Raw genomic sequence first — 23,318 nt, forward strand, 5'->3', positions numbered from 1 at the left:
AGTGAGCATGCAGACATGACATCATATTTTCTGTGCTGAGTCTCTGCAGAGTGCGTGGGCAGCGTGTGCGGGTGTGATTACTACACTGAGAACGACACAGACAGAAAACCGTCCGAGTCGACAGTCCGTGTTTGTTGGTGTCTGTGTGTCCTTGTCCGTCACTTCCAACATGAGGCGATCTAAAGGCATTCATCTACTTATCTCTGCCCCCCCCCCCCCCCACCCTACTTTGCCCCCCTCTCACTGTTTATCTGCTGCTCATAGAGACGTTTTCTTTCCTCTGGCATTTGTTTGGCTGCCATGCCCTGTGAGCACTGTTTAATTCTCCCCTGCGACGGGAGGGGGTGAGGTGGCGGGTAGGAGGGGGGTGAGATAAGGGGAGGACAAGGGCAGAGGCACTTCATTAATCAATCAACCAGCTATGAAAATTTACCTAATTAACGGCTAATTACAGATCTGGGCACAGTGCCAGCTGGCATCCCCTCCACCTCCACCAATACGACCCCCGCGGTCCCCCAGATGACACTAGGAGTAAACACTCCTCCCTTGTTCCCTCCTTTATTAGTTTATCCATCCACGCATCCACTCAGCCATTCCTTCTTCATCCTCCGCAGCAACGACAGCTGATAACTACAGAGACTACAGAGCAGATCGCCGGAAACATGTCTCGATGCCTCACCACCTGCCTCATTTTCATGTTGCACCACATGGCTGCCTGTTTGATTTCCTGCGTGTGATCTCACCGGAGAAATATCGGTGGTCATCACAGCGTCACGGAGGCTCAAGGAAGGCACCGTCTCCCCCCGACGATGGCTGCTGCGGTTCCTGCGTTGTCCTTGCCAGCTCCCCCTGCGGGACGTGGTCGCACGCCAGGCCCGCTGGATCCTGGGAACATAGGTGGAATATACATAACTGTGATAATGTTTTGTTCAAATTTAAGAAAAATATTATCTCACCGTGTAATATATTCCCTCATTAATTCTTCTGATATTTTCCTTTCCTAAATATATTTCTAATTTTGTGTTTTTCCCAACATTGCCTATCCCCCCCCCATTCTCCCAGCTACCCCCCTTCTCTCTTTCTCTCCCCCCTTCCACTTTCTTTCATCCCAAGTCACCTCACCACCCGGGTCCAGGATGGAGTGGAGGATCAATTACCCGATGGAGAAACACATCCACCTCCAGTGAAGCAGAGAGACAGCTGAGCCAAATGGAACAAATTGAATTAAGCCATAACTCCCAGTTCCAAAACCAATACCTTTGCCCCCTTCTTTCTCAATCCCAACTCTCCGCTTGTATTCTCCCTTCGCTCCCTCCATCGCTCCATGCTTCCCTTTCCATGAGTTTCTCACCTTTCTGCACCTTAATCATGCTGACTCCACACAGAAACATTGGCTTTCTCTTCTCCTTCCTCCACTTTCAAGGAAGTGAAAGCCTGAGGTTAAAACCTCACTCTTTCCTTGTCACACCTATAAAATCTTTGGCCCATGTTAAAGTGAAATGGTGCTAGTTGGCAGTCTACATGGGTACCTGCACTCTGACCCCTGCCACACATAAATGCATCACTCCCACATGACAAAACACACTTTTTTTTAAGGTCGTAGGTAACATGGTGATAGGTGAAACTCACACAATAGCCTTGATTTCCAGGTGCTGCTGTTGCTCACGACGACGAGGGCTATCGTCATCCTCCTCTCCACTCCTACGAGGACGGCTTCTGTAAAAGGCAGATCAAATATAACATAAAATAAAACCATCTATGAGTTTATACTATATATTAGAAGTCACAGTCTAATAAAACTTTTCTTTAGGTAGAGTAAGAGGATTTATGGTACTGAGCGTTTATTTTCAAGAATACAACCTTGTTATGGCAGAATAAGTGGCTTGAATGATCACTTTTTAAGTTCTTTATTATCACACGCATTACAATTATTACTCAATGAAAATCTTGTACACTTTTGTGCGATATCTTACCTCTCGACCTTGGGAACTGCTTGCCCTCCACTGTGATTGCAGTAGCGATGGCACCTCTTCACTTCTTCCTGCAAAGCCAAACGCATCAATACGTTATACAAGTTAGTTGATATTTTTTATTTTCTCTTCCAAGGATGAGCTCCATATTAAAGGCTATTTCTTTCTTGGCTTGTCTGTTAACAAAGTCACTAATAATCATAAACACACATAGAGGCAGGGGAAACAACTGTGTGTGTGTGTGTGTGTGTGTGTGTGTGTGTGTGTGTGTGTGTGTGTGTGTGTGTGTGTTCTACGGCTGATGCATAACAGCATGTGTTTGCTCTGCAGGTGTTCGGGGGGGGGGGGGGTAACAGGCAGCTCTTGGGGCAACTGCCATAAAGCTCAATGGGCCTGGACAGATGGATGCGCTCCCAAAGCAGCCAAGCAGCCACTCCAGCTCAAGTATTCACTCATCTATATGTTAGCTGGAGGATGCAAACTGTGAGCAGACTGGATATAAAAGGTGGACGGAGTCAGAGTGACCACCGCCCATTTGGAAGCCTGGAGTTCGGAGTTTTGGCTTCTTCCAACCAGAAGTGACATATGTGGTAGGGCTGGACGATTATGGGAAAAAATAATAATCACGATTATTTTTGATTGATATTAAAAATCACGATTAGTGAACACGATTATTCATTGATTTCAAAAAAGTATTTATTAAGCCACCAAAACTCAATTTTAAATATCATTTTAAGGAAAAACAACCAGAAATAAATGAGTAACAAGTAAACAAGTAAAATATTAAATAATAATAATAAAAAATAGCAATAAAAAAAAACAATTAAAAATAAATACCCAGACTTCAGACTGTTCTCTCTGCAGTTTGCTTCCTACAAACTGAAGTTTTTGGCAGGAACCCCAGTCTTTTCCCTTCAGGCTTCAGTGATGAACGAATATTAGCAATACCAATGTAAAAACAATAAATACAAATACATTATACTCGGCAGTGGAGACACCTTTTTCAACTTCCGCGCGACATTTATCGTACAAGGCAGGCAGCGCAACTCTGCTGACGTGTTTGCGTGACGGCAACACGTACCGCTTGTCCAAAGTGTTGACCGGTGTCTTGTAGCCTGGTTGCTAACTGTACTGATGCGGCACAAGTCCTTAGCTAGCATGAATGTCGCAGCCTCCGTTATCTCTCGCTGTCTCTTGCACTTTTTGGGGTCTTTTGCTCCTTCGATACTTTATCGTAGACCACTTTATGGCGGAACTTTACATGGTTGAATACATTTGTCGCGTTGCCCTGGGTTGCAGACACGACGGCGTGACAAACTTTGCAAACAATCTCCTTCTGCTCCACGTCCGACGATTTGAAGCCAAAATGTCTCCACCGAAGTTGTCCAACCTCTCTTTTCTGTTTCATATTTTTTATTAATATGTATACAAGAATAACAAAGGCACTTACATGGTACATTGGTGTCAGCATTAAACATGTTTGTATACACCCTTGTATTTAGAATTGTGTTTTTGAACACTCAACAGTTACAGAATTAAAACCAAAATAAACTATACAATGTTTAGATGAGATATAATCTATATAAAATGATTAGACTGACATGACAGAAGAAATACATAAATAATAATAAAAAAGAGAGGGGAAGAGAGAGAGAAAAAAAAAAAGGGGGGAAGAAAAGAAAGAGGGGGTGTGTGTGTGAGGGAGGGGGGTTACATCGATGCAAAAAAGTCCATAAACGGTTGCCATTTGTTGTAAAATTTGCTCAAGTTCCCCCTTCTTGAATATCTGATTTTCTCGATTTTCAAAAAGTACATAACCTCTGTAATCCATTGTGTACTGGAGGGAGCAGTTGTGGATTTCCAATTCAGAAGGAGGTGGCGTTTAGCAATGAGTGAGGTGAAGGCTACTACTTCCAATTCTTTAGCAGAATATAGGGTATAGTCATCCGGAAGACCAAAAATGCCAATGTGTGGTGAAATGTGAATAGTTCTTGAAAATACCTTAGACATGGTGTTGAAATAAATTTGCCAAAAGTTTGACAGAGCTGGGCAAGAGAAAAACATACAACCTCTCTTTTCAACTAAAAGCTGCTTTCCTGCCATGTTGTCAATCGCTCCTTCCAGAATGATCCACACACTCACTGCTGCAGGCGATACAGGTGCGTTCACTGTGCTTCTACAGCGCAGTAATTTGCATACATGCTGCGCGGCGGCACATTAATCGTTTTTCTTCGATTACAGTGTTTTCATGATCGTGAGAAGCCAAAATCGAAATCACGATCAAAATTCGATTAATCGTCCAGCCCTAATATGTGGGTGGAGCTATGTACAACCGAATGCTGTATAAGACAAAACATTGTTATAATTAACTTTCATTAAAGTTGGATGAAGCATACCCTGCATTATCATCCGTTTTTCTCTAAATCGGACAATAATTTACAAAATGCACATCATGCACTTTTAAAGAAGACTTGAAACTAGCGATTGAAACCATGAACTCATGTTCACTGAGGTACTTCTACAATCAGACTTCCTTTTACAACCAGAGGAGGCGCCCCCTGATGGCTGTTAGAAACATTGCAAATTTAGGGCCTGTGTCCAGATTGCATCTTTTTCCGAGCGCTGGTGACGTCACTGAAGAAAAAGGTGGAGAAGCTCGTTTCTGTCAGACTGATACCGTCCCAACAAAGACCGAAAAGCCCATTTGTGTGAGCGGATCGGCCGGGGGGGACACTGAATGATGCTGGTGAGCGTGCATCATCGTACACGTCGTCTCCGACGGATCGTCCTCCTCGCTCTCACGTTACGGCTGTCAGACCGAGCGGTGACAAGCTCATCTATGGAGCGAGCATCCTCCGGTGCTCGTGGTGAGAAAATAAAAACAATGTCAGACAAATAGCAAGTAGGCCGAATAGCTAATAAAACAGAGGCGTGATGCTAGTCTAGCAAACGACACTGATTAGAGTGGTGAGATATTGTTGTCATAGAAACATAAAAAAAAAGCACTTGGATTGCTTTTTTGATGAAACACTGGGGACGCCAGAAAAAGGCACAGGCCCTGAAGGCATTTTCTTCATTGGTTTCACTTTCCCGACCCGGAGGCTGCCGCCTGTTATTTGCCATGTTTGTGTTCAAGTGCTATATATAAAGTTATTATTCCCTTAGACTTGTGGACGTGGAGGGAGAGAGGGAAGATCGATGATGGGTGGATGATTGAACAAAAGAGAGAAACGTGAGTGAGATGATAGAGGAGAGGACTCGGACAAATGAGGAGAAGTGATTTAGCTCACTGTACATTTATAAGGCCAATAAGGGCTTAACAAATAACTGTATCAAGTGTTCTTCTGTATTAACGGCAGACTCCATCCAGAAGCTCAAACTAACGACGAATGACAAAGGTGTTTAACTCCCGACTGAAAGAAAATAAATGTGTTCTTCAAATACTTTTTTAAAGGAAAAGGATTGAAACGGTTAAATGTTTATATACAGAGTGCTAATCTGACAGAAATGTCCAATTTAAAAGACACAGCAACACATCTTAATGGCATTATAATGACTATTCTTTACAACAACCAGTTACGTAAGGAAGAAGAATCCATCGTGTCTGATTGTTTCCATCGTTTACATCAAGATTCATGGAAATTCAAACATTTCACTCTGAACGTTATATCTCCCTCCGCGACTCTAGTAGTGAACCGTGAGTGTTTTTACTGTGTATAGTGTTCGTTTTTTTAATAATGTATTCATGTTCCATGTCTTTTCTGTGTGAGATACAACCAATCGTCCCACTAGGGACTAATAAAGTTATTTTGTGTACTTATCCTACTGATTAAACATTACGAGCATTATGCATGGTAGTATACAACATGGATTATCACAGTGAACATTTCATTATAAATCGTTGCTTTTCCTTTACACTTATCTTGGTCACTTTTTGCAACTGCTATGATTGTTCAAAATGTGTTTTTTTACAGTGTTAACAACCAAGCGTTATGTCTCAGGTCTCTGGACCGGATAAAATGCACTAAAGTTATATGAGAGCAATACAAACACTGAGGGAGCAATAGGACTGTAGCTGGTGACAGGACCGATGCATTACTATATTGTACATGACAATCTGTTAAATCAATAGCTGAATGCAAGATGGCACAAAAACGAGGAGAAAACATGGAGAATGGGATTCTGCTGGGCATGTAAACAGCTTAATCACATCGTTTTCAAGAAATATCCAAATAAAGGGCAATCGATATACCAAAAGGCCAGAAAGTTGAGGCAGACGGTATTTAGCGTTAAGTCATTGAAAAATGAGAGAAGGAAGGGAAACAGGAAGGAAGGGGAGAGAAAACCAACGACACACTCTCTAACTGATGAGTTATTAAAACCCTAATTTCTCAGAGTCCTCGCTCGATCACAGAGATCGATGGCAGGCATAGTCGAATGTCCAAACTAACACACACACACATGCACACACGCACACAAGCACACACGCAAGTGTGTGAGAGATGGTCAGCTCTTTGTGATCTTCCAGCTGGTGTGTACATGAACACAACACACACACACACACCTGAGTGCAGTGAGAGAACAAAGACGCCTGCATGCACACAGATACCAGCACACACATGTAAACACACACACATCAATCTAATCTCAGAGGGTTTGATTGCCGCACACGCTGAAACATCTGCATCACACTATCGGCTGTTTGGCTGCCGCTCGACTGGCCGATCAGCCCGGGGAAACGTCCAATCAGGAGAGGAGCTGTGCCGGTGGAGATGCTCGTTAATCGTAACATCGGAAATCAATTTACATGCGCAGTGCGTGCAAGGCGTGAGATGGAAGTCAACATTTACTCTTTTGCCTGAGCCTGAGTACAAAAAGAGCCCGCTGAGAGACGCTACTGATGTGCTCGTGTGATTACAGGATTTGAAATGCTACTTTCGCTTCGTGTTGCGGCTACGGGGCGAAACAAGCACTTTCTCCTGAGAGAAATTGATGCATTTATGTCATAAAGGAGAGACTAAATATGAATATATAAAATGAAACATTTGAATTGATTAAGAGCTGCAGTGAGAAAGCAGTTTGTTACTGATCAGTTAACAGTGTGTACGGACCTATACGTTCTCACATTACTGCAGCAGGAGGCACAGATTAAATCATGCATACATGCATATGTGATGTTAATTTCATATTGAGAAGTATGCGGTTCGTCAAATGCAGACAGAGCCATTTCTTTCAGAGCTATGCACGGGTTTTATGGGTACGATTCAAAAGAAATGACTCGTCTAGAAGTCTCATTTTAGGGATTTGCACACAAGGGGACTTTTTCCCCCCTATTTCCCTCAAATGTGAAAAATGGTGCAAAATGCACCGTATTCTACTTACTATGATATTAACAGAGGAAAGGCATCAATCAAATCCCTCACATTTGAGAAGGTGGAACATGCTAACGCTTGGCATTTCTGCTTTATGAATGGAGATTGAGAGAAGCCGACCTACGATATGAGTCTTTAACCTATCCACGTGTTCTGCAGTGAAAAATGTTGAGCATTTAAAAGGAGGTTGGAAAGAGGGTATGTGTGATGTACAGTGTGGTACCAACTAGAAGGAGAGACGACGAGGCTATACATTTATTCTTAATGGGGGGAAAAGAAGAAGAGTGAGACATCCCGAGAAGCGTGGAGGTGGCTGGGGTGTGACGAGTAGAGATGAAGGAGGTCTGAGAGAAGGAAAATGACTATAGTCTATCAAAATGCTAAAATGGAGCGCTTGGGACTATTCCCACTACGATTAACCAATGGAGAGCTGCTCTGGCAAACATATGGCAAGGAAGGAGCGTACACACACACACACACACACACTATCATTGAGGGGGTTTCGTTCAAAGACTAAGCTCTCTCATTTAGACCAAACCAGCCTTCCAAGACATGCTAATGGGACGGGACAGAAATGCCCATTTAAAAGAAAGTGAGTGAGTGTGTGTAAGTGCCTCTTTGTGTACGATTTGGAGTGTATTTTCATTTAAAAAGTGCATTGAACGTTGAACCACACACACACAGTGTGTATGTACGTGACTTCCTCACATGGCCGAGAGACATCCGTCAGCGTGCAGGCTCATCTTGCTCCAGTTATTACGACTCAAACGGCGAGCCTTTGAGTGAGCCGGTGCAAACAGCACTGAGCACGGCTCCGTCCCACTGGGGGAGAGGCAATAATGCACTTCTGAAATATGACACCCTTTCCCTGGCACCACACTCCCACTACGTACATCCCTCTGCACGCCACACAACACTGTGTCCGACTCCCGCCGTTTGTGCGGGGGAAACTGATACATGCGGGGTCTGAACACCTGTGATTTCTGCTCACAGAGCTCATTAAAGGAAAAAAGGGTTTTACTGCACGCTCACTGAATTAGGAGCAGCACGGGGGCTTCGTCGATGATAGTGATTCATTTCAAAATTGCAGCTGCAAGTGCTGTGTCAACAAAGTTACCTGCGCTGTATATTTCATGGTTAACCCCCATTAAACGTAACCCCCTTTGGCGTGCTGTTTAAATAAGCTCGGTGTAAAATGGTTAACAACAAGGGCTTGTGGCCGTAAAAAAAATCCCGGCGTCCCATTGATTATGGAGTAATAGCTGGTTAGATTAATGTGTTTCTCAGGGGGTTCACGCCTCGGCAATGAATCTGAATCACTCACGCAGGCACGGCAAGTGGAGCAGCCCTGCATATCCAATAACCTGCATTCCTATCCTCTCTCATATTTCACACGCCAATTACGGGTCAGTCCTCCATCAAGCTTCCACGTCTTCTCCTCTGCAGTCTTACAGGAAGCTGCTCTGACACGGCGTCTCGGAGTTAAGCTGGATCAATTTGGAAAAGCCATTTTTTTTTTTTTTTGGGAGAGCGGTAATGAAATTCAACTGTGAAGTGGTGCAGTGGAAACGGGTTGGAACAAATCTGGAGTCGAAATGAAAAAAGTTTAGGGGAACGTGCGCGGAACGTGTGTGTGTGTGTGTGTGTGTGTGTGTGTGCGTGTGCGTGTGCGTGTGTGTGTGTGTGTGTGTGTGTGTTGCACCATCATAATATATTGCAGAGTAAGTCAAAAGCTGGGATGGAACAGTGCTTTCAGAGCTCAATATCCCCAGCCACCGATAATGCGCAACACTACATCACCGGCATAAAATATTCAGAAGCTCAATACTAGCAGGTGAACTTGTGCACCTACATTCATCCCAGCACATAAAGGACACATCACATAGGACTAATTCTGTTTAAGACCATTCTGATTTACATTGTGGAGTCAATTAAACATTTTAAATAAATGCTCTCTTCAAGAGTTTCCAGAAACGTGCCTGCGGAGTCAGCTGAACAGTCTATACCTCACCATTCCAGCTACAGGAGGTCCAGTATTATAACGAGACTGCAATGACACAAATCTTTCAGTGGCCTCAAGCCAGAACAAGAAAAAGTAATTCCCTGAACCAAATTGAATTCAGTCAATTGAGTGCCATTTGAATGATTGAATGAGAGATGCAACATTTAAAGCAGTTTAGAGTAATAGATAGAGGGGGGAGGGGAGAGCCATGGTAGGTTTCACTGTCCATGGTGCTGATACTTCTGTTGTAACCACTGCCTACATATGTCACATTGTAATGCATCACAGTTCTCTTTAAATGTGATGTTTGTAGGGGCTACAGGTTTCTTCCCCAATCTTACAGACTTTGCTTCTGAGCAGTGTATCAACTCACTGCTCCTAAAAAAAGAAAGTGAATTACATCATCGCTGAAATGCTCCTTCACAAAAAAAAAAAAGATCCCATCATCCATGATCAATATCTTCCCAGAGAGGCAGAGCGAAGCTGCACAACCCAGTTGTCCCCTGAACGTCTCTTACCTGGTTGTTGATGCACAGAGCGAGGTGTTTCCTCTCCCGAGCCACAGCGAGACTCCCGCCGCGCAGCCTCGCCTCCTCTCCCTGGAACATGCTTCTGGGAAGGACACCGCTCAAGTTAAGACACGCAGAAAAAGAACCACAACTCTCCACACATGAAGTACGCTAACAGCCCCTCTCAGTGCGCGCACAGCCCGTTTCTCTGCATCGCTGTGCGGCTGCAGAGAGGCGGCGTTATAGGAGGATTTGAACACCCCCTCGGTGCATGTCGGAGGAGTGCCTCGTTAGTCCTGAATAAACACCGCTGCCGTGCATGCGTGACGCGGATCGGTGGACGTGACACTGACCTGTACGCGCCGTTCCTCAGCATGACGAGCTCTCCCTGTCTGTCTCTCTCCGCGCTCAGACAGAGATGAAGAACACTTTGAGAGAGGCGGGGAGAGACAACACTTGGGGGGGGGGGGTCCTCGCAGCCAATGGGACGCTGAGCGTGCGCGCGTGCAGCACCCATCGCGCGCGTGGGTCGACAGTGTCATTTAACTTGGTAATGGAGTTTAATCACAGCGTCAATTCATCCCGCACGCCTCCTCTCGTGGGGAAGGGTTACCAGGTATATCTGCCCCCTGCTCTCCCCGTCTGTTTGCTCGGGTCCTAGATACGACGCTATAAAGGTGTCACATCTCACAGGTGTGGGCTGGGAAACAGGAAGGGACGCACACGGTGAGCAAACACCTGCGCGTGGCATCCTTTAAACGGGCAGACGTCATCCTCACGCAGCAGTTAAGGTGAGCCGCAGACAGGTGAGGTGTCTACCTGGATCATTTAGGTTGGAATTACGTGACAGGGCCTCCAGTTGATCAAAAACCACCCGAGCTGATCTGTTTGAATGGAGGACTTCCAACTCTGCCCAGTGACCAGCTACTACAAGCGGATCCTCCTGCCGGTGTCCTACAGCCTCGTGTTCCTGCTGGGCCTTAGCTTGAACGGGGCCCTGCTGTGGTGCGTTTGCGGTCAGACGCGCCGCTGGAGCGGCACCGTCATCTACATGACCAACCTGGCCGTGGCGGACCTCCTCTACGTGCTGGCCCTGCCGCCCCTCATCATCAGCAACGCCATGGGCGACCTGTGGCCCTTCGGCAACGTCATCTGCAAGAGCGTCCGCTTCTTCTTCTACGTCAACCTCCACTGCAGCATGATGTTTCTGACGTGCGTCAGCGTGCACCGGTTCCTCGGGGTGTGCTTCCCCATCGCCGCCGTGCGCCTCAGGACCAAACGGCTGGCCCTCTTCGCGTCGGCCTCGGTCTGGGTGCTGGCCACCGCGGAGATCTTACCGACGCTGGTCTTTGCGCACACGGGCGTGATCAACAACATGACCGTGTGCTTTGAGATGACCAACCCGGGGAGCTTCAACGTGTTCTTCCCTTACGGCCTGTTTCTAGCCATAGTGGGCTTCTTCATCCCGTTCCTCGTGGTCATCAGCTGCTACTGCTCCATGATGACGGTGCTCTACTGCCGGGCCGCGGACAGGCTCTCCAACGCCCGGACAGCTCGTATGCGCAACAAGTCTCTCTACACCCTCTTGGTCGTGTGCCTCATGTTCGTGGTGTGCTTTGTGCCCTATCACATTTCTCGGACCGTCTACTTGTTTGTGAGGGTTTACCTGCCCGGAGACTGCCATCTCCTGAACGTGGTGATGATCGCCTTCAAGGTGTGGAAGCCTGTGGTCAGTTTCAACTGCTGCGCAAACCCCCTCCTCTACTTTCTGGGCTGCGACCGGCAGCGGCAGAAGCTCCGGGCCTGGCTGCGGAGGAGCAGGAAGAGGGTGCAGCCCTCGGTGTGTCTGGTGGATGGAGGTAGCACCAACAGGTCCGGAGGGTAGAGAGTATCCATCAGTGGTGTTATTAATCCATGAGTGACTTTTATCATAAGCAAGTGGACGGTAAAACACTGCACCATCGTCTATAAACTGTTTAATAATGTTTTTTTAATATACAAAATATACATGTGGCAACATTTAACAGGTCACAACAGTCACTGACTTGTGAGGCATCCTGTTTGTACACTATTCTAAGTAAAAGTGAGGAGCTACCTGTAAATAGTGAGCCTGCAAACAGCGATCCTACTGTGGATGAACATCTGAGGGGATTGGCGCCCTCTGTCGTTCACAGAGGGACACGTCTCTAAAGCAGCAAGCACCATAAAGCTGTCCAATTTTATATAACACTATCTCACAAAGGGGAAAAAATATCTGTTGTGTTTTCTATAAAAGTAAAAAAAAAAAAAGGCCTCAAGTGTGGAACAGATAAAAAATAACTGAATATAGGTCCAACATAACCTATATGGTGATGCTAACAAAGGCTCTGTGCAAGTCAAGGTTATAATAAAGTGAAGGTGAAAAGTGCATCATTATCGTGTTCAAACGGTAACCTTTTTTAATAAGTGTGTGTATACTTGTCTGGAGGCACAGAGCTGCAGTAGAGGAGCAGACAGCCGAATGAAGGGCATCATTTCAGAAGGCTCCTGTGGGCAAGTGATGACAGATGGGTAGAGCAGTGGTCTGGGAGCTGGGAGGACAAGAACAATTAAGTGAAGGGGCGGAAAATACCGCAGCTGACGTGGAAGTTACTTGTGTTTAATTCTGAAGTGCAGCAGTAAAACCGCACCCCCTGGCCTTGTTTGGTTGGTTTTAAAGGCAATGTATTGCTGGTGTCAAGATTAGAGGCTGAATGAATAAATGGATTTCTGTTTGAATTGTGTCTAATCAGAAGTGTGTGTGTGTGTGTGTGTGTGTGTGTGTGTGTGTGTGTGTGTGTGTGTGTGTACCTGCGCGCCCAGCCTCGACAGGTACCGGTTACGTAAGCCGAAAGCAGACCTGGGTGCTTGTCTAGCAAGCTCACCCTCTCTCAGTTTACTGAGTGGCCTTTTAATCCTGCGGGAATAATAACGTTGCCATCTTTATCATCTCTGCAGCAAACACCAACACGAGCACAATGACAATCATAATAATGGTGGGATTAATTAACCGCCAGTGTGCCGCTGAAGGCTGAGAAAAATAACTGCTCACCACAGGTGCTGGGGAAGAAAGTTGTACATCATACATAATGAAGGAATAATAACATGAAGGAAGGAATCAAATGTTTTCAATAATGTGCGTTTAATTAAATGTCATTGTTCCAGTAATAATCTGGTATTAATGGGATTTGGTTTACAAAAATACTTTTTTTTTTTTAAAGTGACTTTCCTCTTTTCGTTTGCACAATAATTTCTTATACACAGCAAAATAACAAGTGATGCTTGGTAGTGGAACACAAATATTCTCAGTTTAAGCAAAGAGTAGAGCTGCATGTTTCTGTCTGGACGGCCCTGCCGTCATGTTAATGTGCAATCACAGCATTTCAACTTCATGCTACTGACCCGTCTCCTTACATGTGATGGGATTTCAAGAGTAACTTAACACCGTATTGAAAATCTAAGTTCCATTTCATCCGAACTTTCGTTTTTCCATCTCAAAATCTCTATTTCACCTCTTGTGCACCTGTAACCAAACAGTGATGTCACAGTGAACAGACGCACCCACCCAGAGTACTACATCACTGCAGCAAAGTGGGAACTCTGGGAGGTCATAAAAAGGAGGATTTCCAGAGGATTGTTAAACTACTCTTGATATTCTGATGATTTATTTGCCCAACTGGGGTAGTGAGTGTCTAACAGCCACAGTCTGCAACCCTGTTTACAACACAGGGAGATAGTGAGAGATGGTTGAACCGAGTGCATTCATATTTTATTTTAAGTAAAGGAGAAGTTAATTACCTGAGCTTGATAAACGAGCAAAACACATTATGTCTACAAAAGATAATTCATACGTGGAAGTGATTCTTTAAAAGGTCATTAATAAAAGACTTTGTATAAAGTTGAAACTGGGAATATTATTACACGGGTAAATGCATTTCAAAGTTTGCCCCTCTACTTCTCTCATCTTTCGTATCACTATAGTAACGTATCATTTGATGATGAATTGGGAAATAAATCTTTATGAACCTCCGAAACTCGCGAACAGCAGATAAAGGAAGTATGAAATAAAATAATTGAGCAGTAAAGATTCAAACAAAAGAGAGCTATGCTCTTTTTGAGACGAGGCACCATAAAAGGTCAATGGCGCATGTGATTAAAATTGAATATGAACTCACTAAGGAAAGCCCAGTAAGGGAGTTTTTGGTTGGCAATTATTGTGAATGCTGACAACTGATATGTACATCAATGAACTGGTGAGATGCAAAAATAAGGCAAGTAGCAAAGTCCTTCTGGAAACAATTCATAAAAACAAACATACATATAAAAAAAACAACACATCCACAGTGTTACCCTTATATACATTTAAAACAACTGAATATAAGAATTCTATATTGTGAGTCGCATTAACATGTCTATATTGATCAGATATAGGCACCTTTCCACAGGATACAAGTCTTATCTTTTGCCGAACATTAAAAAAAAAGCCTAAAATCCTTTCTTCGGTAACAGTCAGGGAATATCGGAGGAGATGAAGTCAGAGACAGAGAGGAAGTGATGAGTCCAAACTGAGATGTGTCATTTGTCAGTTTCCTGATAGGCACACAATAAGCTATCATTGTGTGGGTTATGTAATAGCCGGGGCCAGACAGTCAGTCGTGATGGGAAGTGCCACAGCGCTGTGGGAAGTCAGTTAGTGCAGTCCCGCCCCGTGACAGTTGATTGACAGCTCTGGGGTGGACAGTGCAGCCTGCTGGCCCTGAAGCCCAGACCTGTGTGTGTTCCCTCATCATCATCATCATCATCTGGAAAATATCAGTCACACAACGGACCAGAAAATATTAATCTGTACTTTCACAAGGCATAACAACACACAGAAAGTATTATGTATGTAGATTACACGGATTAAAAAAACGGGATAAGTGAAGTGTTAAACAGATAATAGTCCCATGAGAGCAGGGCTTCAAACAGAAATAGATGTAACCTGAATTCCGGCTCACTGTGACCACTCTGATGCAGAGATTGAGAACAGGAAGAAGTCAAACCCACCAAGGGAACTTGCGTGGCTTGTTTTAATGTGCCAAAGACGAAACAAGGCGACCACAGGGGCCTTGCCTTTGCTGTGCGACCTAAATAAATGTAGCCCTCTGGTCTGCTTATAAAGTAAACACTTCCCCCATCATGTTGCAGTAAATTCACTTTTAGTCCACCTTACTATGGTTTGTAGTGCACAATAAATTAGGTGGAACCATACGGAACCAATACAATATTTATTTTCTTTGGGATTTTTGTGTGTTTGGACAGGTTTATTTCTCTTTAAATTGAAATACTTGGAAATAAATACATTAAACAAATGAATTATTTATTTTTTATGTGTTCACACCTGTAGTTTGGACAGGTTTCTTTCTCTTTAAATTGAAATACTTGGAAATAAATAAATTAAACAAATAAATGTAATCCCAATCAGGCAACATATCCATGATAACATAATACATTACCTTCCTGAACCTTGTAATCTATTCAATCTAGGAGTTGTAATACAGTAAAATAAGGCATGATTCTGCAACGCTGCACGCAAGTCATGTGGTCGGAGCATAAAACGTCACTTGAATGCAACCATAACCTTGGCATCATGTAGAAGCTGTTAAATCATTCATCTGTATCCAACTGGAAAGACTAACACTGTCAGTAAACTGCAGCAGGTTCAACTCAGGACACATTGAGAGTCAATTAGTACACAAGCTCCTTCAAATGTTTGTAAAATATGCCACTTGATCGTGTGCGTGGGTCGGTCATTACGCTTCTGAGATGTTTGTCTCCTTGTTAGGCGAGTGTGTGGAAACGCAGCGGTGGAAAGCTGAAGGGTGAACGTTACTCACTCTGCGTCAGGAGTGGCTTCTTTCTGGAGTTTGGCTCTGTCTGCGGCTGACCGGTTCAAATCTCCTCCTGGATCAAGAGAGGGAGACGCAGAGATTAAGAGGCGAGTGAGTGTGGTGGTAAGGAGAGGAGTGTGCTGAAGAGTAAGAGTGAAGAGAAAAGGAATTAGAGGTGTGGATGCGTGGGAGGGGGAAGAGAGAAGTGAAGCTGTAGGTTCAAGGCTCCTGTCTTCTCTTACCTCTGAGATAATCCACAAAGTACAGCATCACCACTGCCATCAGTGCAACTGTAAGAAATAAGGGGGCGCGATGTTGAAAATAAAAAAAAGTGTGTCTGACAGGAGCAGGGAAGACTGTAATCTCATGAACCCACACACACAAACAGATAGAAAGTACTGACAGCAGATGCAGACGCAGAAAAACACTTCCAAAAGCAGGTATCCTCTGTTGTCGAGGATGGCTCCTGCTGCCATGGCGATGAGCGCCAGTCCCAGGTTCTGGATCGACTGCATGCTGGTGGATGAAGGCAGAATATCAGTGTCAATAAAAAGTACAATAATCAGTCATAACTGTTTTAAATGTGAATACGTATGACAGCAGTCATAGCATTTCCCATTGCAGGTACATACAATCCATAGGCCGTCCCCAGCTGATGATCCGGCACCACAAAAGACACCATGGGCCACAGGGCACACGCCAATAAGGAGTAGGAGACACCCAGTACGGACTGGAAACAAGCAAAAAAAAAACACACTGTTATTACTTTAAATATTTCAAGGCTCTCGACAGAATTCCTGGGTATGACGTAGAAAAATACGTTAATTACCTTCTTGAAATAAAATCATGTTTTCAATTAACTTACTAGACGAGTCATTTTACATTAAATAGAAATACAATCAGTGTTTTAATTTCTTCATGGGCGAACAATTATGTCTACCACCTAAGGCTCTGTAAAAATTCAAACAATAACACTGCCATTCCTTCATTCACTTCATCACAACAACTGTTTAGTAACATTAAACATTTTTTTTTAGAGTATAGTGCAAAACGGCCGTCAGAGGCATTACCATGGCGATCCAGGGGTTCCAGAAGGTGAAGGCCAGCATCATGTGAGCGGCGAGTGTGGTGACCACAGCGATCATTACCCAAACCACATTCCTCCCCGTCCTGTCAACTAGGAAGCCCAGAAGTGGAGACGCAGGCGCTGAGATGATGTACACGATACTAGGAAAGACGGAGAAGGATTTTCAGTTGCGATGACTGAAATCTAGAAAAATGTAAATGTCATCCTCGAGTTTAAAAGGAACAGTGTTCAGCATTTAAGGGATTTCTGGTAGAAATGATGATAGCATTGATAATATTAATAATTGGATAATAAGTTTACATCAACATAAGGGGGTCCTCTTAATGTTGCTTTATGTTTCTTTTGTAGCCCAGAACGGACAAAACAAACACTGCCTCACAGAACAAAAGTCCTATGGAAAGTCATCCATTAGAATGAGCAAAATGCAGCCCACAAAGGAAATGTGAGGAACATCAGCAACAGCAGACTCATCATGGTGTGATTGGTCTTAATGGCCTCTGAGTTACCTGTTGACAGCTCTGGCTTCAGCCGGGGAGAAGTTGAATTTCTCGATGAAGAACACCCTGTAATAAAAGACAAGGTTACAGTACTGAGCGCTGCCCAGCGTATTGATGTGGCGACAACAGCAGGTGACATCGAGTTGACTCCTGGAGAAGGTAGCGCTCCGTCTTCCATACATTGTTTTCTGCTCCATTTGCATAACAAGTATTTGCTCTGTAAGCACCGACCCCGAGTGGAAAAACCAAGTCGGTTGCTAAGTGATTCGACAGTGCCTTTCAGAGAAGTGAATGCAGGTTGTGATAGCTTCAATTGGTTCCTTTCACTGCAAACCCATTTGGCCTCGTTTCATGTCTCCATCCCTTTGTGGCTCGGTGACAACGCAGCATTGTGAGGTCGCACCGTTGAATTTCAATTTCAGCATGACTCTGTCTTATGAGGCCAATTATGTGAATTATGCTTTTTTTTGGCGAAGATATTGTCATCAAGCACTAATCCAAGAATGCGGTTCCATCATTTCAGCATACAAAGCCCCCAGTTCCAGAATTAGTGTGTGCTTATAATGTATCTCAATTTACATTTTTGACATGAATCGATTCTTTTGCCCATCGGTGGTTCTGGACTCATCACAGGATATGTTGCACTCAGTAGCCACATCCTGAAATACACCTGTTAGATCTTATTTAATCCATAACTTCTATTTTTACAAAGCTATCAATGTTCCAGTTTTTGGTGACATTATTGGAAAATGTGTAAATTCTGCTACATGTTCTTTACTGAAGTCAGAGTTAAAGGTAGCATACGTTTTCTTAGAGGTGTTTCTCCTTTTTTCCTCCCTTTGATACATGACACAGGGACACAATAATAGAAACACCACTGAATCTACTCCCATGTGTACATAATGAAGTAATCACAGGGTGTGCAATATCATATAGTATAAATTACATTAAATAATAAACAAAGTCAGTTTTATCTTACAATAACAACACTGCACTGTCAAATTGGGGGCGATCCATAAGAGTCGAGCCTGATTCGATGCCAATCTCACAGTCAAATAAAGGATCGTTATTCATTTATTAATAACAATGTAGTTATTTCCAAATCAAAGACTATGCCTCCATTTATTAATCAAAGCGATTAGCACTATGTAAAGAAGAACTGTGTAAATGTGTGCATGGGAGTGTGAGGTGGCGCTGATGAAATACTCACTGGCCCAGTCCAATAAAGGGGAAAATGGCAACATAGTAGCACACGCATATGATGAAGATGAGCCACAGGGGGAAGGGGAAGTCCTTCACGTCTGTCAACTTGATCACCTCACCTAAAATATGCAAGATTAACAGATTTGCAGATTAGCTCGAGAGCATTATTTGCTTTCGACGAATGCAAAAGAAGATGGACGGCTTCTCTGACCAAAAAGCTGGTCGTTCTAAAGAGAAAATTGCACCAAATATTGGACCTCATGAAGAAACATTCTCTGAAATATCTCAATTTTCTGAAAAAATGGAGCCATTCAACGTCCAAAATATACTTGTATTCCCTTTGTAGAATGTGAAACCAATATGTTCTTATTTCTTATGCGTTTCTTATCTTACAGTGCTCTCCACCACTTCAAAGATTTTCTCTGATCCTAGAAATCAATGAATACTGAAAAAACATATGAAGGATATGGTCAAAAATAAGAGGAAACAAACCACATGATAGTGCTGAAGTCCATTAACTGTCAGGCCTGGATGTCAGTTTTAAGGAGATAACAACAACTAGACATGGCCTTAGATACGGTCATGGTCCACACTGACTGGGGAAATCATTCTGGTAGTTATCGACGGATGAGATAATAAAAGAAAGAGACAATCTTAGAATCAATAACCTGTTTTGCCTTCTTCCTTCTGAAGGATCTTCTCTGCTCTTTTGTCAAGGAATCCCAACACCATGGCACAGATTAGTGAAAACAGGCAGGTTACACCAGCTAAGGGGAGAAGAAAAGAGACATACATTTATACTTAATACTTATATAGAGAGAGTTAGGATGTCTGCTGATTGATTTAACTGTTCATATGACTTAGAGATTAAAAGTGGCACACTATAAACAGAAAACAACTGCAAAGCGTGCAAAAGTGGAAGCACTTTTATGATGACTAAGACACAACTCCAGAGAAAATGGTCAGAAGTGACACTTCTTCTTACATGTGACCCATGTGTAGCCGCCAGCAGCACTTTTAGTTCTCCATACCACTTCTCTATGTCTCCGCTGGCTGTGTTATCTGAGATGATTAGTTGCACAGAGAGGATCTCGTATCTCCAGCGGAGACGGAGACGAAGCACGCGTAACCCGAGTCTTCGTGTTTAACATGTTTAGCACGTCCCCCCCGGCAAAAGCTTTGAGATTTACCGATCATGAGTGATGCGCCGAGTGCGGTGTGTCCCGGCGAGCCAACAAGGTCTGCGACTTTGCTGTACACCCAACCCATGATGTTCATGTTCACTGTGCTGCCCTTGAGACGAGAGAGCGGGGTGAATTTTGGTAGCTGGGCTCATGCACTATGATAACATTAATATGTTATTAAAGCATTTTTAACATCGTGTTAGTGTCCTTACCAGGCGAGCCATGCTCAGCTGAAGGCCAAACACCAGATTGAGCTCCTTCCCTTTAAACCAGTTGACTGCGTAGGTGTTCTGGGCCACGGCCAAGGACTCTCCTCCAATACTGCCCAGGAGGAGAAAACACAGGTGTGAGCTACGTGACCGCACAAGACCATCCTGAAGATTCTCCTCTCCCCGTGGAATTAAACCAGTTTCTGAAACCCCTCGACTGGTTTCCAGTTAATCAGAGAATTAACTTCACAATTTTGCTGCTCGTCTCAAAATCTCACTCTAATATGCTTATGAAGCGCCATGAACGCTCAGGCCATTTGGGACTAGACTACCGGTCCCAAGAGTCCCCAAAAACAAAACAAAAAAGGGGAAGCAGGATGTTGTTATAATGCAACACAGGCTCCCAGATGATATAAACAAGATCCCCCTTTAAGTCAAAGCTAAAAAGTGTCCTATTGTACACAAACAACTACTACTCAGTAAGGACTGAAAACAAATCCTCTCAGCTAAGTTGCATTATTTATTTTTTTAAATTGTAAAACTTTGATGCATTTTTATTATCAGGTAGCACTTTAAAGTGACTGGTGAATGGAAAATGCTCTTCAAATAAAGTTGCCTTTCCCTTTTATTATGTCCATGTTCAATTTTGGGACACACTAGGCTGAGTATTGGTCATTTAATGGGAGGCACTGATTTTCAAAACCCCTCCGGTGAAAGATAACAGCTGAGCGGTGGCATCGTGCATGAGTGGTGCAGAGAACTGGTTGTAAAAAATAATGTAAAATGAATAGATGCCATAATTATTTGCTCACCCAAATATGAAACGTCCAACCTCCATCAGCCAGAAACGATTCACTAAAGCTCCAGTAGCAAATACTACCTGTGCAGAGTGGAAACATCCAAATACAACAATTAAAATTATCCACTTTCTGTATGGATTCCTACTTGGATAATAAAAAACAATATTTCACAGTAAACCTACTTGTCCAACACAGACGAAGAGGGAAAAGATGATGGTTCCCAACCTGTAAAAAAAATAAAATAAAACATGAAAACATGATGCTGACCAAGACAGGCAAAACGTTACACAACGCTTTCACTTTCACTTATGCAGAATAGATGAGGTTTCATTTATTGTTCTGTGTACCTGATGCCAAAAACCCTGTCGAGCAGGAACCCCCCAAAGAAGCAGAGAACCACATTGGGCCAGGAGTACCAGGCGTACAGCTGCATGAACTTCGCGGTGTTCAGGTCCAGGTCCTGGTGGACCAAAATCACAGCGTCCGCAGCATTTAAGAGCAGGCTCACCTGTAGGTGTTTGTGTTGTCATCAATGAGAACGGTTCACTCACCTGTAAGACTTCAGTTTGGAGGGCAGCCGGGTTGTCGTAACAGAAGTAGCTTCCTGGAACAAATAACTACTTTAACAGACATAAACATGTCTTTGACTTCACGCTGAAAGCTTTCTTTAAATGTATTTTATTAATAAGTTAAGTCATGTCGTCACGAACCATTCAGCTCGGGAATGTTAGGGCTAATTGGTGCTCACCGAATCCCAGGAAACACATGAAAAGCAGGATAACCAGCCGGTGCAGGAGGTGGTTGGGGTCGCAGATGGCCGACATGGGTCTGCCGGGTCCTCCGCTGGGCGACGAGACGTCGTCCCGGTCTCCCAGCAGGCTCTGCCGCTCCTCATAATCCGCCATGTTCGTTTCCTTTTAGGATTCGCTAGCGGGGAAAAAAAAGTTGTTGTCGGCAGGGAGCAGGACGTACACCGATCACATGACCCCGACGGGGAGTGTCACGTGGCGTTAGCCATGTGGCTACGCTTTTAGCCATCCGGGGTTTGTGTGGGTGCGCGCCTGTCGAGAGAGGCTCGAGCGCCTCGCGGGTGCGCGCACAGAGAAAGACACATATCTTTACTCGCGAGACAGACGGTTAATTTGTCTACGTCACGAACATAATTGGTACAAGTGCATCATTAAAATATGTGGTAAACGTTGTGTAATGTATTTTACCAAAAGTGAGCAACAAATTATTGTTGACTGAATTATGAACTCTCCAAATTCAGTGCATCCAGGAAATAGCCATATCCTCAATCTCTTCTGATGTTCGTTCATTTATTGCCCACCAGATGGTAAATACTCTCCTAAATCTGCCAGATGTACTTTTCTAACCTTAACCATCTTGTGTGCTTCAATTCTATGTTGGGATTTCTACATTAAAATCTCACCTCATACCTTTGAATAAATAGTAAGATTTATAATTATCGACTGTATTCATGTTAATGTGTATTTTTGGACATATTTACATTGTTGGAAGAAATAAAGCTTGGGATCAAATAATTTCAGGGACACCCTGCAGTAACGCTGCTGACCCCTAGGGGTCACGGACCCCCTGTTGAAGATCTCTGGTATCATCCAGCCACGACCTCTTTTCTCCTGCCTCCTCAGCTTTGCATTACAACCTTGAATTCGAGCTGTTAAACCGTTTTAGATCACATCCATATTGTCATATTGTGTTATTTAATAATAAATGTTGAAAAAAAAACAATTTCTTCATATTTTTAATATCAAAATCCAGTATTTTTTTTTTCAGTTTAAGGGCAGATTAATTGCGGTCACCAATTTCAGTTATGTGTAATAACATTTTATTTAAACCCACAGCAAATTGGTAGCCAAACCCTTCTGAGCTTTTCACCCTTATTTAACCTTTTAGTTTACTAATTTATTTTAAAGTTTGAAAAGCTGAAAGAATCAGACATTTATTCTTTTCATTCTCCCTCTCCCCCTAGTGGCCAAACTCAATTATTGCATATTTGAAGGACATCTCAGCTTTTCTCTCCTCTTTGCTTTACGAATGTGTTGCATGTTGTCGAGTTATAGCCCCGTTTCTGACCTGAGTTTAATGTAAATTTGTGTATCTGCCATGATCGATAACCTAAATCCCCCGTCAGGTAAGCCTGTGCGGTGTGTCAAATACAAGTCTACGCTTTAAGAAGCTGCCTATAAGCCTTTAATCTGGGGCTTCTTGACAAGATACAGTTTATAAACTTCAGCTAAGCGGCATCACTGACATGTAGACATGACAGGTTTCTCTGGCATGTAAACTGTACCTTGTTTCATCAAGAAACTGTCAGCCACCACCCGCCTACCTGCTCCCTATTTATCTGGCTCTCTTCCGTCCCCAACCTGTGCCTGTGCATACTGCTCGGCAACATTATCTGCAGGGTTTATTTAATTTCCATGAATGTCATTTAGAATTTCTCATAATTCACTACAGCTGGGTCATCTGTCAGAGGATTTAATCTGAGGGTGACGAACGGCCCTTTTCTCCGGCTGCATTCGCTGCTCCGGCTGCCTTGTAGCTCATTAATTTCCTGCCCAAATATCAGCTTC

The 23,318-nt window shown here is 43.7% G+C and overlaps 2 protein-coding genes and 1 pseudogene across 6 annotated transcripts in view; 1 reads left to right on the forward strand and 2 right to left on the reverse strand.

The window, feature by feature from the left end:
- Positions 1–10,244, reverse strand: part of schip1 (schwannomin interacting protein 1) — a 179,182-nt gene extending 168,938 nt beyond the window's left edge. The window contains 5 exon segments of the mRNA XM_084018893.1: positions 744–885; positions 1,630–1,716; positions 1,974–2,041; positions 9,863–9,956; positions 10,207–10,244. Coding sequence (XP_083875019.1) covers positions 744–885; positions 1,630–1,716; positions 1,974–2,041; positions 9,863–9,956; positions 10,207–10,229 — 414 coding nt within the window. The 5' untranslated portion in view covers positions 10,230–10,244.
- Positions 10,245–10,745: 501 nt separating this feature from the next.
- LOC311019447 (P2Y purinoceptor 3 pseudogene) lies at positions 10,746–11,738 on the forward strand (annotated as a pseudogene). Its single transcript has one exon. The product of its transcript is annotated as a P2Y purinoceptor 3 pseudogene (transcript).
- A 610-nt stretch (positions 11,739–12,348) lies between these two features.
- Positions 12,349–21,687, reverse strand: mfsd1 (major facilitator superfamily domain containing 1). 4 transcript variants are annotated; one of them, XM_084019677.1, is made up of 17 exons: positions 21,470–21,687; positions 21,273–21,325; positions 21,069–21,181; positions 20,900–20,946; positions 20,734–20,797; positions 19,925–20,033; positions 19,719–19,821; positions 19,197–19,295; positions 18,536–18,647; positions 17,335–17,391; positions 16,812–16,968; positions 16,374–16,471; positions 16,145–16,257; positions 15,984–16,031; positions 15,748–15,814; positions 12,683–12,788; positions 12,349–12,423 (listed from the first exon to the last, which is right to left on the reverse strand). In XM_084019677.1, exons 1-17 carry the CDS (start codon positions 21,624–21,626, stop codon positions 12,364–12,366), a joined length of 1,563 nt encoding a protein of 520 aa, XP_083875803.1. In that variant the 5' UTR covers positions 21,627–21,687; the 3' UTR covers positions 12,349–12,363. The 4 variants fall into 4 exon arrangements, with proteins under 4 accessions (XP_083875803.1, XP_083875801.1, XP_083875802.1 ...); XM_084019675.1 differs by lacking the exons at positions 12,349–12,423; positions 12,683–12,788 and adding an exon at positions 12,995–14,667 and having other exon boundaries at positions 21,470–21,686; XM_084019676.1 differs by lacking the exons at positions 12,349–12,423; positions 12,683–12,788 and adding an exon at positions 12,995–14,670 and having other exon boundaries at positions 21,470–21,686.
- Positions 21,688–23,318: the final 1,631 nt, after the last annotated feature.

The sequence above is a fragment of the Eutrigla gurnardus genome (assembly GCF_963514095.1).
Source record: "Eutrigla gurnardus genome assembly, chromosome: 10".
Lineage (NCBI taxonomy): Eukaryota > Metazoa > Chordata > Actinopteri > Perciformes > Triglidae > Eutrigla > Eutrigla gurnardus.